Source organism: Salmo salar, chromosome ssa03 (assembly GCF_905237065.1).
Source record: "Salmo salar chromosome ssa03, Ssal_v3.1, whole genome shotgun sequence".
Taxonomy (NCBI): domain Eukaryota; kingdom Metazoa; phylum Chordata; class Actinopteri; order Salmoniformes; family Salmonidae; genus Salmo; species Salmo salar.
Window position 1 is genome coordinate 12535054 of NC_059444.1, and position 15287 is coordinate 12550340.

The 15287-nt window shown below is 43.6% G+C and overlaps 1 protein-coding gene across 1 annotated transcript in view; it reads left to right on the forward strand.

Annotated features, from left to right (window-relative positions):
• The first annotated feature begins 2456 nt into the window (after positions 1–2456).
• Positions 2457–15287, forward strand: part of LOC106598805 (ephrin type-B receptor 3) — a 51402-nt gene continuing 38571 nt past the window's right edge. The window contains exons 1-4 of the mRNA XM_014189812.2: positions 2457–3093; positions 8245–8309; positions 10400–11072; positions 14858–15013. Of these exons, the coding sequence (XP_014045287.1) occupies positions 3030–3093; positions 8245–8309; positions 10400–11072; positions 14858–15013 (958 nt within the window). The 5' untranslated portion in view covers positions 2457–3029. The remainder of the gene's footprint in view (positions 3094–8244; positions 8310–10399; positions 11073–14857; positions 15014–15287) is intronic.

A 15287-nucleotide genomic window follows, 5' to 3' on the forward strand; every position in this document is an offset into this window, starting at 1 on the left:
TTAGACACTTACCCAAAAGACTCGCAGCTGTAATCGCTGCCAAATGTGTCCTTTACAAAGTATTGACTCAGGGGTGTGAATACTTATGTAAATTCAATATTTCTGTAATTTATTTTGAATACATTTCGTAACATTGTTTCCCTTTGTGATTATGGGGTATTGTGTCTAGATGGCTAAGGGGAAAAATATATATTTAATACATTTTGAATTCAGACTGAAACACAACAAAATGTGGAAGGCACTTTCTGAAGGCACTGAATATTCTTTGGCTCGACATCGGCATAATGAGAAAACAACCCGCATAAACAATACATTTTTCATTTTCTCAAAAGAAAAACGCTACGGTTCCAGTCTGCCAACTACATTAAAGCATCCAATACATCACTAGTTGCATACATCACAACAACACCAGTTGATTCCAAACCCCCCAACAAGTATTTCAATGTCTCTATAATAGACTACATGCTGCATTCCTAGCATTTATATAGATGACCCTCACTCTTTACAACGATGTCATTGATTCTATGAAGAAGCCAGGCAGCAGTGTCATATTTTGGGTTCAGTCAATGTAGTGGGATGTGGTTTAAAGAGCCATCCTGCCCATCACTTTCAATGGAGGGGCTGACCCAAGCATGCTGGGGAATGAACTGTAGGTAATTAGACCACAAAGACAGGGGGACAAAAGGAGACCGGTGGGGGAGCGAGGGTGTGTAGGGGGCTGAAAGGGAGCTGGGAGTGTGGGGGGACACAAGGGGGTGGCCATGACCAGGGGGATATGGGGTTTGGTGTAAAGCTGCGGGCGCAGGAGGGGGGAGAGGAGACAGCGGGGACTGTCAAGAGGCACAAACACAGGCACATGACGTTTTTTTTATTTAACATTTATTTAACTAGGCAAGTAAAATTCTTATTTACAATGACGACCTACCCCGGCCAAACCCTAACGACGCTGGGCCAATTGTGTGCTGCCCTATGGGACTCCCAAACACGGCCGGTTGTGATACAGCCTGGAATCGAACCAGGGTCTGTAGTGACGCCTACTTGCACTGAGATGCAGTGCGTACACACACACATGATAACATACACACTATACACACACGTACACATGGATTTTGTGTTGTAGATATGTGGTAGTAGAGTAATGGCCTGAGGGCACACACTTAATGTGTTGTGAAATCTGTTGTGAATGTATTGTAATGTTTTTTCAATTGTATAACTGCCTTAATGTTGCTGCACCCAGAGAAGAGAAGCTGCTGCCAAGGCAGGAGCTAATGGGGATCCATAATAAATACAAATACAGACAGCTGAAATAGCCGTTTTAAAGGGGAGCCTTGTTTGAATACTGCCTACATACACCACTGGGATTAATGTTTGCCGTGCCCTGCTGCCTACATACACCACTGGGATTAATGTGTGCCGTGCCCTGCTGCCTACATAGACCACTGGGATTAATGTGTGCCGTGCCCTGCTGCCTACATACACCACTGGGATTAATGTGTGCCGTGCCCTGCTGCCTACATATACCACTGGGATTAATGTGTGCCGTGCCCTGCTGCCTACATACACCACTGGGATTAATGTGTGCCGTGCCCTGCTGGGGGAGAGTCAAACGGGAAGAGGTCTAGTGTAATGGAGAAGAGGGGGATGACCCAGAGAGAATTATGAAATAGAGGATATGACGAGGATGATGAGAAGGAGAAAACTTTTGAGGAAGTATGATAATGGTGGTGATGATGATGATGATGACTCTTCATTATTTTTTTAAGATATCTCTTAAAGAGGCAATCTGCAGTTTCTACATAAATGTTTTGCACTTGTGAATTAATTATATGTACCCATGAAGAATATAATTTATAAAGGCCTCATGAGCTTAGTTCAACATCAGAAACCAAAATATAAACTTGTTTTACTCCAATGTTTCTAAACAAATTAAATGTAAATAAACACGGTATAGCCTCAAAACATGGTTAAAACAATAATTTTGATACCATGGATGGTAAAAAAAAAATTATATTGCATATAGATTGTGGCTTCCATCAATGTAATTGTCTGCATCATTTCCAACCCCCCATATATTTTGTTTGTGCATATGGATGGTCAGTCTGCATCCATAGTTCTGTCTATGAATTGAATTTGAGATTGGTTACATTTCTCCAGCCCCATCCCTCAGTTTTTTAACGAAAAACAGATTACCGATAGTATGAGTTATGTTGCAATAGTTCAATAAATCACAGTAGGTCAACTGTAATTAAAACCACAGCATGCTAGCCTACAGTAGTAACCTTGACACTCAATAACCTGCGGGAGGCGCTAGCTATCCATTTCAAAACAAGGCTTGGTTATTGACATTCGTCACCGATCCACAGTTCGTTTTGTATTGCACGTTGATTCAGTCAGGTTATGGGGCTTGAATGAACAAAACCACCACATCAACCAAGAAGGGTTTTGTCTTATCTCTAATGCTGGTCCCCAAAGTGCACGAGATTCTCTCTGCGTCTCGGGAGGGGTGTGACTTGCATGTTCGCAGAGCACGGCAGAACCCCCCTCCTTCCACCCGTCCCGTACTCTCCCCAGCCCCGGTCTGTCTCGGATGTCCCAATTGCCATTCCAATGCACACCCCTTGAGGAGCAACAGCTACAACGACTTAGTGAAGTGGATTATCTAGTTTTTAGATAGAAAAGATTTGCTGTATTTTTGGAGCAATGTGAAAGGGCATATCTGTGCGTTTGGATAACAATTTGGCATCGGTAAAGCGCGAGAAAGCAGTTAGAGAAAGAGCGCATTGTAATGCTCCGTAAGCTTTGTCCATTCTCTTCGTGGATTTGCCCGATGATTTGAATGAAAAACAAAAAGTGCTTGATTAATACTGCTTTCGACTGGATGTAGTGGAATGGGATGGTTTTATTCATCATATTAATTCAAGAGACGTGTAAAACGTTAATCGACTCCAGTGCTATAGGTGGTGTATGTTGTGTGGCACCATCCGAAGGGTCCAGTCAAAGCCTTTATTCATGTTGCAAGATCCTAGTTTATGACAATGGATTACTTGCTGTGGATGTGCAGCTTTGTGCTTCCCGTGGTATTAGCTGTTGAAGGTATGTAAAAAGAATGGTAATATACTACACTCTTTTATACGACTTTTCTTTGACGTATGTAGATGTTCCAAATAATGTTTCCAAGCCTCGATGAAATGCCAATATGACAATTATGTTAGAATAATATTAATATTCGTTGTACAATATCATGAAGCGCAGCTTTATTTTGGCAATTGCATGGCTCATAAAGACATTCATTATTTTGATTGCAGGTTGTAGGATACCTGTAATAATCTAAAATAAAAAAAGGTTGCCAAAACGCTTGTAATGTTCCACAGTTGAAAATTGATAGAGTAGATCGATTGTTTAGGATACAAAGTTACCGTTTATGTTCATACTATTCAAATATTATTCAATACGTCGTGTTTCGTATCACACCGTTGTATTGTGTTGTGGTTGAGCCACACATGATTGTTCTATCAAACTGATCAGTGAGACACACACACACACACACACACACACACACACACACACACACAGTTCCTTGATATAGCTTTCCCTACAAAGGAAAGGGATGCCTTGCATTCTCAGTCCTCCATGTGTAACACTCCTATGCTTTCATTGCAACTGCATCCCTGTAGCTATTGTCGAGTACCTTTTGCTCTGTTGTCACACCCACAAGCTAAGGATGGCCTTCTGTCCTTATGCTTGGTTGCTTGACCAAACCCATAAAACAGCTCAGTTTGACATTCAGGATTAATGCTGTATAATACACCCAAATCAAATTGTATCGTGTACACATATTTTACAGATGTTATCGCAGGTGCAGCGACATGCTTATGTTTCTAGCTCCAACAATGCAGTATAACAAAACTGAACACACAAATCCAAAAGATTAAGGAATGAAGAAATATCAGAATGTCAGAGTCCGGAATATATATATATATATATATATATATATATATATATATATATATATATATATATATATATAACCTATGGTGTAATTAGTTCTCACAAAGTAAACAAGGGATTACACTGATGGGGAGGTTGTAGTTTTCATATACAGATGGTTGATCTTAATTTGAGCTAGTTTGCTAGCGGGAAAATAATCCTGCAACAACAGGAAATTTGAAATATTATGTGGATTCTAATTAATGGACATTTTTTGGGTGGGTGGATGATACATTTTTTGTTAGGGCAAATCAAGTCTGACATTTTAAAGTGGAAATTATTAACTTTTTATTCCTTGACTACACTGCAAATTTGCATTCTCAGCAACAAAAGAGTGATCAAATTAAGATCCTACATCTGTATAGTCAATTGGCATAACTCCAAAATAGGTGCCTCACATTACAACATGCACATTACATGCTTAGTGTAACAAGATTTAGCGGCAGTCTGTACATTTCCTTTCTGTAGGGAAAAGCCAATATCTCTAACAATTTAAATCCTGAAGCTTCCTTTCAAAATGCTTCACTGATATGTAGTCGTTTCAGAAACTAAAACAAACTGACTAATTACCAGAGGCTCATACTCTCCCAGTTGCTTGCCAATCAATAGCCTGGTCCCAGATCTGTTTGTGCTGTATTGCCATCACCTATAGGCATTGTCACATTTGGCACTGTCTTACCAACGCCTATGGTCAGACATTGTCACGCGAGTTGGACAACCGATCTGAGACCAGGTTATTTCTACAGGGTGAAGCCCAGCCAATGTAAACCAAGGCAAATTCATTTAGGCTATACCAGCTCCTTTATATATTTCTCTCCAAATCCCCCGTCTTTCCCTGCCTGCCTGCCTGTCCTTCTCCGAGTACAATCTGCTTCTCCTGGACGCCAGCCAGTATTATCCCTCATTAATTCTGGTGTCAGCATCTAAATCAATGCAGCCGTAGCCGTAGCCTCCCTAGCTGGTCCCACTGGGCCTTTCATCAGCAAGTTTCTCCCCGACCAACAACTTGAGTTACTCAACACTGGGTTGTTAACTAATGTCTGTCCTCTGGGGATGGGCTGAGGTTAGAGTGGTTAGAGTGTCTTATGGGTTTTAGGGCTGTTGGGGTCCATGCCCTGTTGTCAGTAAGATGGAGATGAGTTGGAATTTGGCTCTTAAAGTGGCAGTTGCCTGTTGGTTTCCATTACTTCCATCCATAGAATTAATCCAATTCATTTGAGTTAAGTTTAGTGACGTTTAGTTAATTCCAAGAGATGATTTGGAATTAATGGAACAATTGAATTGGCAGTTTCACATTGGTTTCCTTTAGGATTTTTCTCCCCAGTATTGTATGTTAGTTGAATTTTGATTTGTTTTGTGGATTTGAGTGCAGTGTCCAACTGCATCCTTGGGTGTGTCCATGAGTTAATCTGGTGAAATAAGCTCTGGCCTCCTAGTCACCCATACAATGGAAATGTGACACATTGACCCTGTCATCTTCTTTATATCTAACCCCTTTAACATTAATGTTGTGTACCTGTACTGTTTTTGAGTCACAATGGTATTGGAACATAAATGCAATTACATAATTGCTCAGAAAACCTTAACATTCTATAAAAATAGCTGACGTAATAGGCGACGAAAAATATGCATGACTACAGAAGAACACACTCTTTATCAATGCACGCTTTCCTTATCTCTTCTCTGTACATTAGAGGTAAATATGAATCATGTGTATTGAACCATATGTGCATATGCAAATAGCCTGAAGGAGAACGTTGAATTAGGGTCAGCTTGAGTTGATTAAAGCGGTTCATCAAGCATCGAACATAACATCTCAACATCTCAGCATAGCCAGAAGAGGACTGGCCACCCCTCAGAGCCTGGTTCCTCTCTAGGTTTCTTCCTAGGTTCTGGCCTTTCTAGGGAGTTTTTCCTAGCCACCGTGCTCCTACATCTGCATTGCTTGCTGTTTGGGGTTTCTGGGTTTCTGTACAGCACTTTATGACATCGGCTGATGTTAAAATGGCTTTCTAATTTCATTTGATTGATTTGATTGATGAATGGAGATAGAAGATGCACTCATCTAGCGAGACCAGCGAAAATAATCAAACCGTAGACCTACGACCTCTGAATTTGCCGCTCCGTTTCCAGTCCAAACACCCATGTGTTATGGCCTATGTCCATCTATATGTACCTGATTATGCACAGAATCAGTGGAGAGATGTTAGGCCTTTAAATATGACATCTATTTGTGGAAGTACGTGTCAAATGAATTGAATACGAGGAGCGGCCTTCCTTTCATAGCCTCCCAACTCAACAAAATGAATTAAACATAAGCCTGTGTGCTCCAATAGGAGCAGTGAGTAAGGAGTTACTGACGCATTTTGCTCCAGTGAATTAAAACAGTAAACACCATGGGCGGTGATGGCGATCCTGTAAGTTCCATTGTTTTCTTTTGCCCTGGGGGAGGCATCACCACTGCCTGTAGTTTTATGGGAGAGTATCTTGACGGATTTGAGTAATAGCAGCAAAGTGAGACTTTCAAATGGTACATGGAGGGCGAAGGGGTAGGTAGAGAGTTTTACACTTGGGACGCTATTCTAGCTTTCGGGGGTCAAGTAAAAAAAAAAGACTTCATGCTCAGCTGAAGCACGTTTGAATTAGTATTGAGCCTTCTGTCAAACCTTGGGAATCTGAATTTAACTCATGTGGTAAGCCTGTGGATAGAGTACCTCTAATCTACACAAATGTTATTTGAGTGCTACTGCGAGGAGCGGTGGAATTCTCAGGCAAAGCCCTGTTAAGTAAGCCATAGCAAGGCTCAATGAGGTCTATGAAGAGTTCAGTTGGAGAAGAGTTTATGTTGCCTCAAGCAAAGGCTCTAACATCCAAGAAATAACCTGCAACCTGAAATAGATGGACTTGGGCTTGGCGCTTGTTGAACGTGAAGACAGCTAGTCAATGTTCTCGCTGTCTCAGGACTGATGAACAGTTATTGGCATTTATTTCAATACCCGTGTTCAAGCTTCCGCTGCTGGCCAGCTCACATCTATGGTAATCTGATCATGTGTAGAGCAGCAGCCATAGCTACACACCTGTTGTATCTCTTCACTCTCCTCTTTGTCAACCACGGGTAATCCAACACACACAATAGCAAACATGCACACCTTAATAAAAATAACTATAAATACCTTTTTTATAATCATTATAAGCCTTACAATTCATAATAATTTATAACATTTATAATCATTTCTATAATGTTATTCATGTAATTTATTATAAAGTGGTACCCACACCTTGTAGCAAATGTAGATCCCCAACACAATGTAGTAATGGGCCTTACACATCTGTAAATTGGAGTTGCATTGAGTAAAGATTTCAATGTTTAGATTGATTCTTAGAATGAAGAAGATAACCTTTGACAATTTATAGCTAATCTAGGTCCAAACTACCATGAAAATAAGGGAGTCCTCATGCTTGAGTTTCTATTCAATGTCATTGACACAACTGTAAATTGGAGGTGCATTTGAGTAAACAATTGAATCTTCATAATCAAGAAGATAGCCTTTTAACGGCGCCTTTTGTGTGGTTTAATGGCCTACACTCAACCATCACACAGCTTGACAGGTGACAACAGTGTCTACTGATCCAGTCATTTACACTTTCTTTTCTTGTATTTGTTTAACCTCATCCCTCGTTCTGACATCGTAAACACAGAGGTGTAAAGAAAAAAGATACTAGTATCATTTGTTGCTAGGCAGGAACAAACTGACTTTAACTCTCCTGATTCTTTCACAATGACCTGTATAATACAAGGTCAATACTCTGGGGAATCCACTATGGCTGGGTCTCGGAGTGCTTTGTGATTGATTGCGATATCGTTTAGCAGTAAAGCTTTCAAATCCGGTCAAGATGAGTTCTCCCTCCTAGAGGATGGGGCATTTTTGCCCATTTCTGTATTTCCAATTCTATCAAAGGCTGACAGGTTTTTTCTTCTATAATCTTATTTCTATTTGATGGAACTTTATGTGTGATAACAGTTGTGTCATGATTACAGATTATTTATGTATTCAGTCCTTTTCTGTGTCTGTGCGTCTGTGTGTGTGGAGTTGATGTCAAGACCACAGAAATGAATAGAATGAAAATACAGAAAATATTTCATTAAGTTAATAATAGGCATCTGTGTGGGCTTTTTTGTTTTGTGCTATATTTTTATTTCCCATAAACCACCTCTTAATACTTAGTTTAACTAACCCTCTTGTTCTTGATTTACAGAAACACTAATGGACAGCAAGTGGGCAACCACAGAACTGTCCTGGACCACGTTTCCGGAGAGTGGGGTGAGTCTGTGTGTGTGTGTGTATTTGTGGTAGAGAATTTAAACCTTGACTTGTGTTCCTGCAGTATTCCACAGCGTTTGTTCCATCTGCTAGTTAATAGATCTCCCCCGGACTTATACGACGTACCTCCCACTGTTTTATACCTCTGTTTGTTTTCTTGGTTGCTAAAAACAAATGATAAACATACACCTTTAAGTTTGAAATTTAAGCAAAGTTTCTCGTATATCAGGATTCCCAAAAATAGTCCAAAACACAAATCACCAAAATAGTCCAAAAAGAGGAAACCCAGCTGCATAGTCATATTGGGTACACAGACCCACACAGACCCACACAGACCCACACAGACCCAAACAGACCCACACAGACCCAAACAGACCCACACAGACCCAAACAGACCCACACAGACCCACACAGACCCAAACAGACCCACACAGACCCACACAGACCCAAACAGACCCACACAGACCCAAACAGACCCAAACAGACCCACACAGACCCAAACAGACCCACACAGACCCAAACAGACCCACACAGACCCACACAGACCCAAACAGACCCAAACAGACCCACACAGACCCACACAGACCCACACAGACCCAAACAGACCCACACAGACCCAAACAGACCCAAACAGACCCACACAGACCCAAACAGATCCAAACACGTCTGCAAGCAACACCAGCTGTAGAGTGTGGAAATATATCTCTTAAGGTGGAAGAAACACATAGGCAAATTACAGAAGGGAAGGAATGTTTCAGATGATGATATCCCCCGTAGGAATGATGAGAAAATAAAACAACATGAATTTGACCCCCAGGCTAACAGCTTGATAGACCTCCCCCACTCCAGGGCAGTGTAATTTGTCTTTGGTACGTGAGCGCAAAGTCAGTCAATGGAAACGATGCGTTACTATGGCAACAATCTTAGGCAGTCCAGCTTTCTCCAGCCTTTCTGCAGGCTCACATCAAATGTCTTTGCACCCCTACAAGCCATACGTCATAAGGGCAAGATGGCCCTTTCAAAATGTGTGACAAGCCCATACGTTCTGGCCGGGTGCAATTATCATATTTGTGAGGTATTACGGCAGTGTGCTGCCCTTGATTTATGGTGTACGATGCTGAATCCTGGACCCATCGTTTTGGAATAAATTGTATGCGTGCGTGCTCCACCATATTGAATTATGCATTCTGTTCCTCCTGTTGAATTGATCGATGTCTGGAGCCCTAATTAAGAATGGAAATGTATTATTCAGGTTGAGTTGTTAGAATCAAAAGATGAACTTCTTAGAGGAGATGATTATTTCCTTGGGCAAAAATCTGTTAATAACCCAGTTAATTAGGATCATGGTTAATTATAGATATAATCCTCAAATAGATGGCTCTTTGACTATTTCCTTTAGGTAGTCATGCCTATATTGTAATAATGTCAAATGTCTTTGATATAGAAGATCTGCTGATATGAACTGATGTAAATGGTTTATTCCCCAACTGTAGAGAACCATATCATCGCTGTCGAAGCTAAGTGCTGTGAAATGATTTATTGACTGCTCGACCACATTTCATAGCATGCAAAAATACTCCTCGTGACTTGAGGTGTAGGCTTAGAAAATGTTCCACTTGAATCTTAAAAGATACTCTATAACACCTCTGTGATGCAACCAGCAAGATGAGATTGTGCTTGAATCGCCTCTTCAGCAGATAATACACTGTTTGTGATGAGATGAGGTAGTTCTCATTGAGGACATGCCCTATAATCTATGTCAATAGAAGCACCTGCTAAATGAGTTATTTCATAGGAACGACTTTCTGATTGCTGCCTTCTCTGTGCAATGATAATATGGTTATAAGCAGACCTAGGTTCAAATAGTATTTGTTTTCTTTCAAAGACTTTGAGCGAAAGATGGAACCAGCCTGGAATTGCCAGCTGGGTGGGGTGTGCACTTTTGGGATGATTCCATTGGTTCCATTGCACCAGGCAAGCTCAATCAAATGCTAGGTTTTGATCGAAAAATACTATTTGAACCCATGTCTGATAATGTGTACAGTTCTCTCTCTTCACTAGTTACAGTGTTTGTCTCTGTTTTCCTGCAGTGGGAGGAGGTGAGTGGCTACGATGACTCCATGAGTCCCATAAGGACGTATCAGGTGTGCAACGTACGCTCGCCCAACCAGAACAACTGGCTGAGGACGGACTTCATCCCCCGTAAAGGCGTGCTGCGCGTGTACGTGGAGCTCAAGTTCTCTGTCCGCGACTGCGCCAGTATTCCCAACATCCCTGGCTCCTGCAAGGAGACTTTTAACCTCTTCTACTACGAGTCTGACGGCGACACCGCCACGGAAAGTAGTCCCTTGTGGAGGGAGAACCCTTACGTGAAGGTGGACACCATCGCTCCCGATGAGAGTTTTTTCCTTCTGGTGGCAGGCAGGATCAACACCAAAGTGCGAAGCTTCGGACCTCTCTCCAAGGCCGGCTTCTACCTAGCCTTCCAGGACCTGGGGGCTTGTATGTCCTTGATATCCGTGCAGGTTTTCTTCAAGAAGTGCTCGACGACCATCGCAAACTTCGCCGTCTTCCCTGAGACGGCTACAGGGGCCGAGGCCACCTCCTTGGTCATCGCCCCAGGGGCATGTGTGTCCAACGCACAGGAGGTGTCCGTCCCTCTGAAGCTGTACTGCAACGGGGATGGGGAGTGGATGGTTCCCGTGGGGTCTTGTACCTGCATGCCAGGGTTTGAGCCGGCCATGACCGACACACAGTGCCAGTGTGAGTCTTTAGTCTACAGTCGACTGTTTTGACTTTTAACTAAAGCCTGTTTTTAATGCCCAATGAAAGTCACAGTCTACACCATCCTGTCTGTGTGTATTGTGTGGCATATGAATGAAGGGTGAAGGAGGATGGAGAGTTTGCATTAATGAGCTGTTGCAGAGAGCAGCAGCATACAAATATTGAGAGAGGGCAATCAAAGTGAGAATGAGATAGTGAAAGGGGACAAGATAGTGAGGCGAGAAAGCAAGATAGTGGGAGGGAGGGAGAGAGAGAGAGACTGTGAGAGAGAGAATCTTTTTGGAGGGTTTGTAAAGGAGAAAGAGATTGTGAGGGGGAGAGAGATATATTGTGAGAGGGGGAAGGAAAGATAAAGTGAGAGACACATAGAGGGAGAGAGAGAAGGACTGAGAGATAGAGCCATGAATTTCCCATTGCCCAAGACAACATCAGGAGCGGTCAGAGAAAGAAAGAGAAGCCTCCACGCCCCTCTCCTGTCTTTACATGGGCATGAGGAATGGTAAATAACGAGCCAGAGAGCTAATTTAGCGCCATTTGGCGGCTCAAGGTTAAAAGCCTGCCATCGACGCCTGATAAAAGGCTCTCCAGAGGCTTCAGGCACGGTGGTGGCGAGGAAGAGGAAGTGTCATTTCCTCTATGGTCTCCCCACCGTTAGTTCATCTACAGTCGGCTGCACTCATTAACACCGCTCAGACCACCGTGAGCCAACACTGCCACCGTTCACCATTAATCACAGGGATGTTTAATCTCTTACCTCAGTCTAGAGCGAGAGAGAGGGAGGGAGGGAGGGAGGGAGGGAGGGAGGGAGGGAGGGAGGGAGGGGGGTGGGAAGAGGGAGAGAGGGAGGGAGGGAGGGAGGTGGTGGGAAGAGGGAGAGAGGGAGGGGGAAGGAAAATAAGAAAGGGGGGAGGACGAGAAGAAGAGAAGGACTATGAGGGTGTAGGGAGGGGGTGAGAGAGAGAAAGAAGGACAGTGAGGGTGTAGGGAGGGGGTGAGAGAGAGAAAGAAGGACGGTGAGGGTGTAGGGAGGGGGTGAGAGAGAAAGAAGGACGGTGAGGGTGTAGGGAGGGGGTGAGAGAGAGAAAAGGACGATGAGAGTGTAGGGAGGGGGTGAGAGAGAGAAAGAAGGACGGTGAGGGTGTAGGGAGGGGGTGAGAGAGAGAAAGAAGGACGGTGAGGGTGTAGGGAGGGGGTGAGAGAGAGAAAAGGACGGTGAGGGTGTAGGGAGGGGGTGAGAGAGAGAAAAGGACGGTGAGGGTGTAGGGAGGGGGTGAGAGAGAGAAAAGGACGGTGAGGGTGTAGGGAGGGGGTGAGAGAGAGAAAAGGACGGTGAGGGTGTAGGGAGGGGGTGAGAGAGAGAAAGAAGGACGGTGAGGGTGTAGGGAGGGGGTGAGAGAGAGAAAGAAGGACGGTGAGGGTGTAGGGAGGGGGTGAGAGAGAGAAAGAAGGACGGTGAGGGTGTAGGGAGGGGGTGAGAGAGAGAAAGAAGGACGGTGAGGGTGTAGGGAGGGGGTGAGAGAGAGAAAGAAGGACGGTGAGGGTGTAGGGAGGGGGTGAGAGAGAGAAAGAAGGACGGTGAGGGTGTAGGGAGGGGGTGAGAGAGAGAAAAGGACGGTGAGGGTGTAGGGAGGGGGTGAGAGAGAGAAAGAAGGACGGTGAGGGTGTAGGGAGGGGGTGAGACAGAGAAAGAAGGAGGATGAGGGTGTAGGGAGGGGGTGAGAGACAGAAAGAAGGACGGTGAGGGTGTAGGGAGGGGGTGAGAGAGAGAAAGAAGGACGGTGAGGGTGTAGGGAAGGGGTTAGAGAGAGAGAGATGGCGATGGGAGGGAGGGAGTGGGTATGGAGTAAGCGGAAGAAGGGGAGAGAGATGTTTACTCTTCATTTTTTGTTGTTTATTTGACTTTTGTTTATTATCTATTTCACTTGCTTTGGTAATGTAAACATATGTTTCCTGAAATTGAATTGAATTGGAATTGAGAGAGGGAGAGAGAGAGGGAGAAAGAGAGAGAGAGAGAGAGAGAGAGGGAGAGAGAGAGAGAGAGGCCAGTGAGGGCCACAGAACTTTCCAGTATCAGAGAAGACACAAACAAAAGGAGGTTAACAAATGAAGCGATTCAGGTGATGCAACCCTTCAGGTGATACAACCCTTCTCCTCCAGAAAGAGCAAAACAAAACGATGATGCAGAGTGTAATAAGACAAATATAAATCAGATTAAAGGGTTTCAAGAGTGTTTCAGGACCTGCGGTCTTTGTTGAGTTACGAGAGCTAAAACACATTTTCCTGTTATCTTAACTTGGCTATTTATTGCATGTTTCTTGTTGTTGCTAGAATGTGGAGCATTAAAGTTCACTAATGTCACTGAAAGTGGCATTCCGGAGAATTAGGACAGAGCCTAGTTCAAACTGGAAAACCACTTAGCCCGACTAGTTAATCACACCCTCGCCAGCCAGGTTTTTATGAGCCCTCATACTGATAAGACAGATGTTAGCCAGAGCCTCGGTTTTACACCACACTTAAAGAACAAAGGTCAAAGTAAAGTCTAGCTCCTAAGTGCTATTTGCAACCTTTTATGCTGCATTTAGTGTAAACACCCTTATGTTACTGGGGAAATGGTGTTTCCATAACTAGGGCTGACAGTGAGGACAGGATCAACAACCTCTGCATAATCAAAACCCCTTGCTTTGTGAGGTTTTAAAGTTCACATTTAGCTATTGTTATGGAAATGCCAGCTGAAAAGTATCAGTGGCCTGGCTTTGGCCCCAAGTGTGAGCAGGTCCGTCGGAGCCATGGCCAGGGAGACACGGGTGCCGGCCCACGTAGATGGAAAACAAAAGGTCTGAGCTTTTTGGGTTAAACACTGGGGTAAATGCACCGTTAGTGTAAATCCCCTTAATCCTATTTCAGGTTGAGACCTGCGTTGGTTTATCAGGTAACTTTTCTTATGACATTACATGTTAGTCATTTAGCAGATGCTCTTATCCAGAGCAACTTACAGTAGGGAGCATTTTTTTTCTCGTACTGGTCCCCATGGGAATTGAATTAACAACCCTGGCATGGCAAGTGCAATGCTCTAACAACTGAGCCACACGGGACCTCCTTTAATGAAGTTGGAGATTGACTTGATAGAGGATAGGCCCCCCCAAACGAGAAGGGCTGCCCAAAAGAATGCCTGTCTAAAACAAAAAATACCTTATAAGGCAGTATCTCTATAGTTGCACTTGATTGATGATCAAGCTACTTTGTATGCATGCCGAACCACCTCTTGAATGACGTGTTGAAACAGTGAGTTCTTCTAAGCCCCAAATGGACACTGTGTGATTGATGTAGGTGTATCCTAACTCTCAACAGCGTCCTCCATCCCTCTTAGCCAGACAGGAGCAATCAACTGTCGTCCCTCCATCTTTATCATTCCCTCTCAATTTATCTGTCATCCTTAGACCTATCTGGGATAGATTGATATCCCTTGTATGTTATGATGAAAATGAGAGGGTATGAAGGATTTTAACAGAAATACCCCTTATAAAGAGTTAAGAGTTTCAACCCCACCCAGACAAAGATTATGACATTATGGTTTGAAGGATTTGGACTGACTAGCTCCTCTCTATCGCTCATCTAGAACTATCCCAAGAGTTAGGTTGTTGTCACAAATGTCAACCCCAGCCAGACTGAGATAGTTGTGTGTGGCGTACCTTGGTTTGGTTTTGTGCTTTATTGACATTGACAGTGTTCTGTCTGTCCCTTTCGTTTCTGCCTTTCCTGTATAGCATGTACCCCCGGGTCATTCAAGTACAAACATGGGGAGGCCTCATGTTACCCTTGCCCCCCCAACAGTCGCAGCAGCTCCAGGGGGGCCAACATCTGCCCATGCCAAAATGGCTTCTACCGTGCCGACAGTGATTCTCCGGACTCAGCCTGCACCAGTAAGTCAAGCTCCTAGCTTTTTCTCAGCAGTTGTCATTGGCTGTAGATATTCTTTGGGATTCTTTCCTGGACACAGACTAGTCAAGTCACGGACTGAAGTGTATGCTGAATGGAGATTCCCCATTGAGCATGCTATTTCCTTAATCTGTGTCTGGGAAACCAGCCCATATGTGTCAAAAAGCACTAGGGTGTATGTGTCAGTAGAGGTAGGTTTAGTGTTAAACTGAGTGCCTATATGGTTGTTTCTACAGACAAAGCTTTGTTGATGTCAGA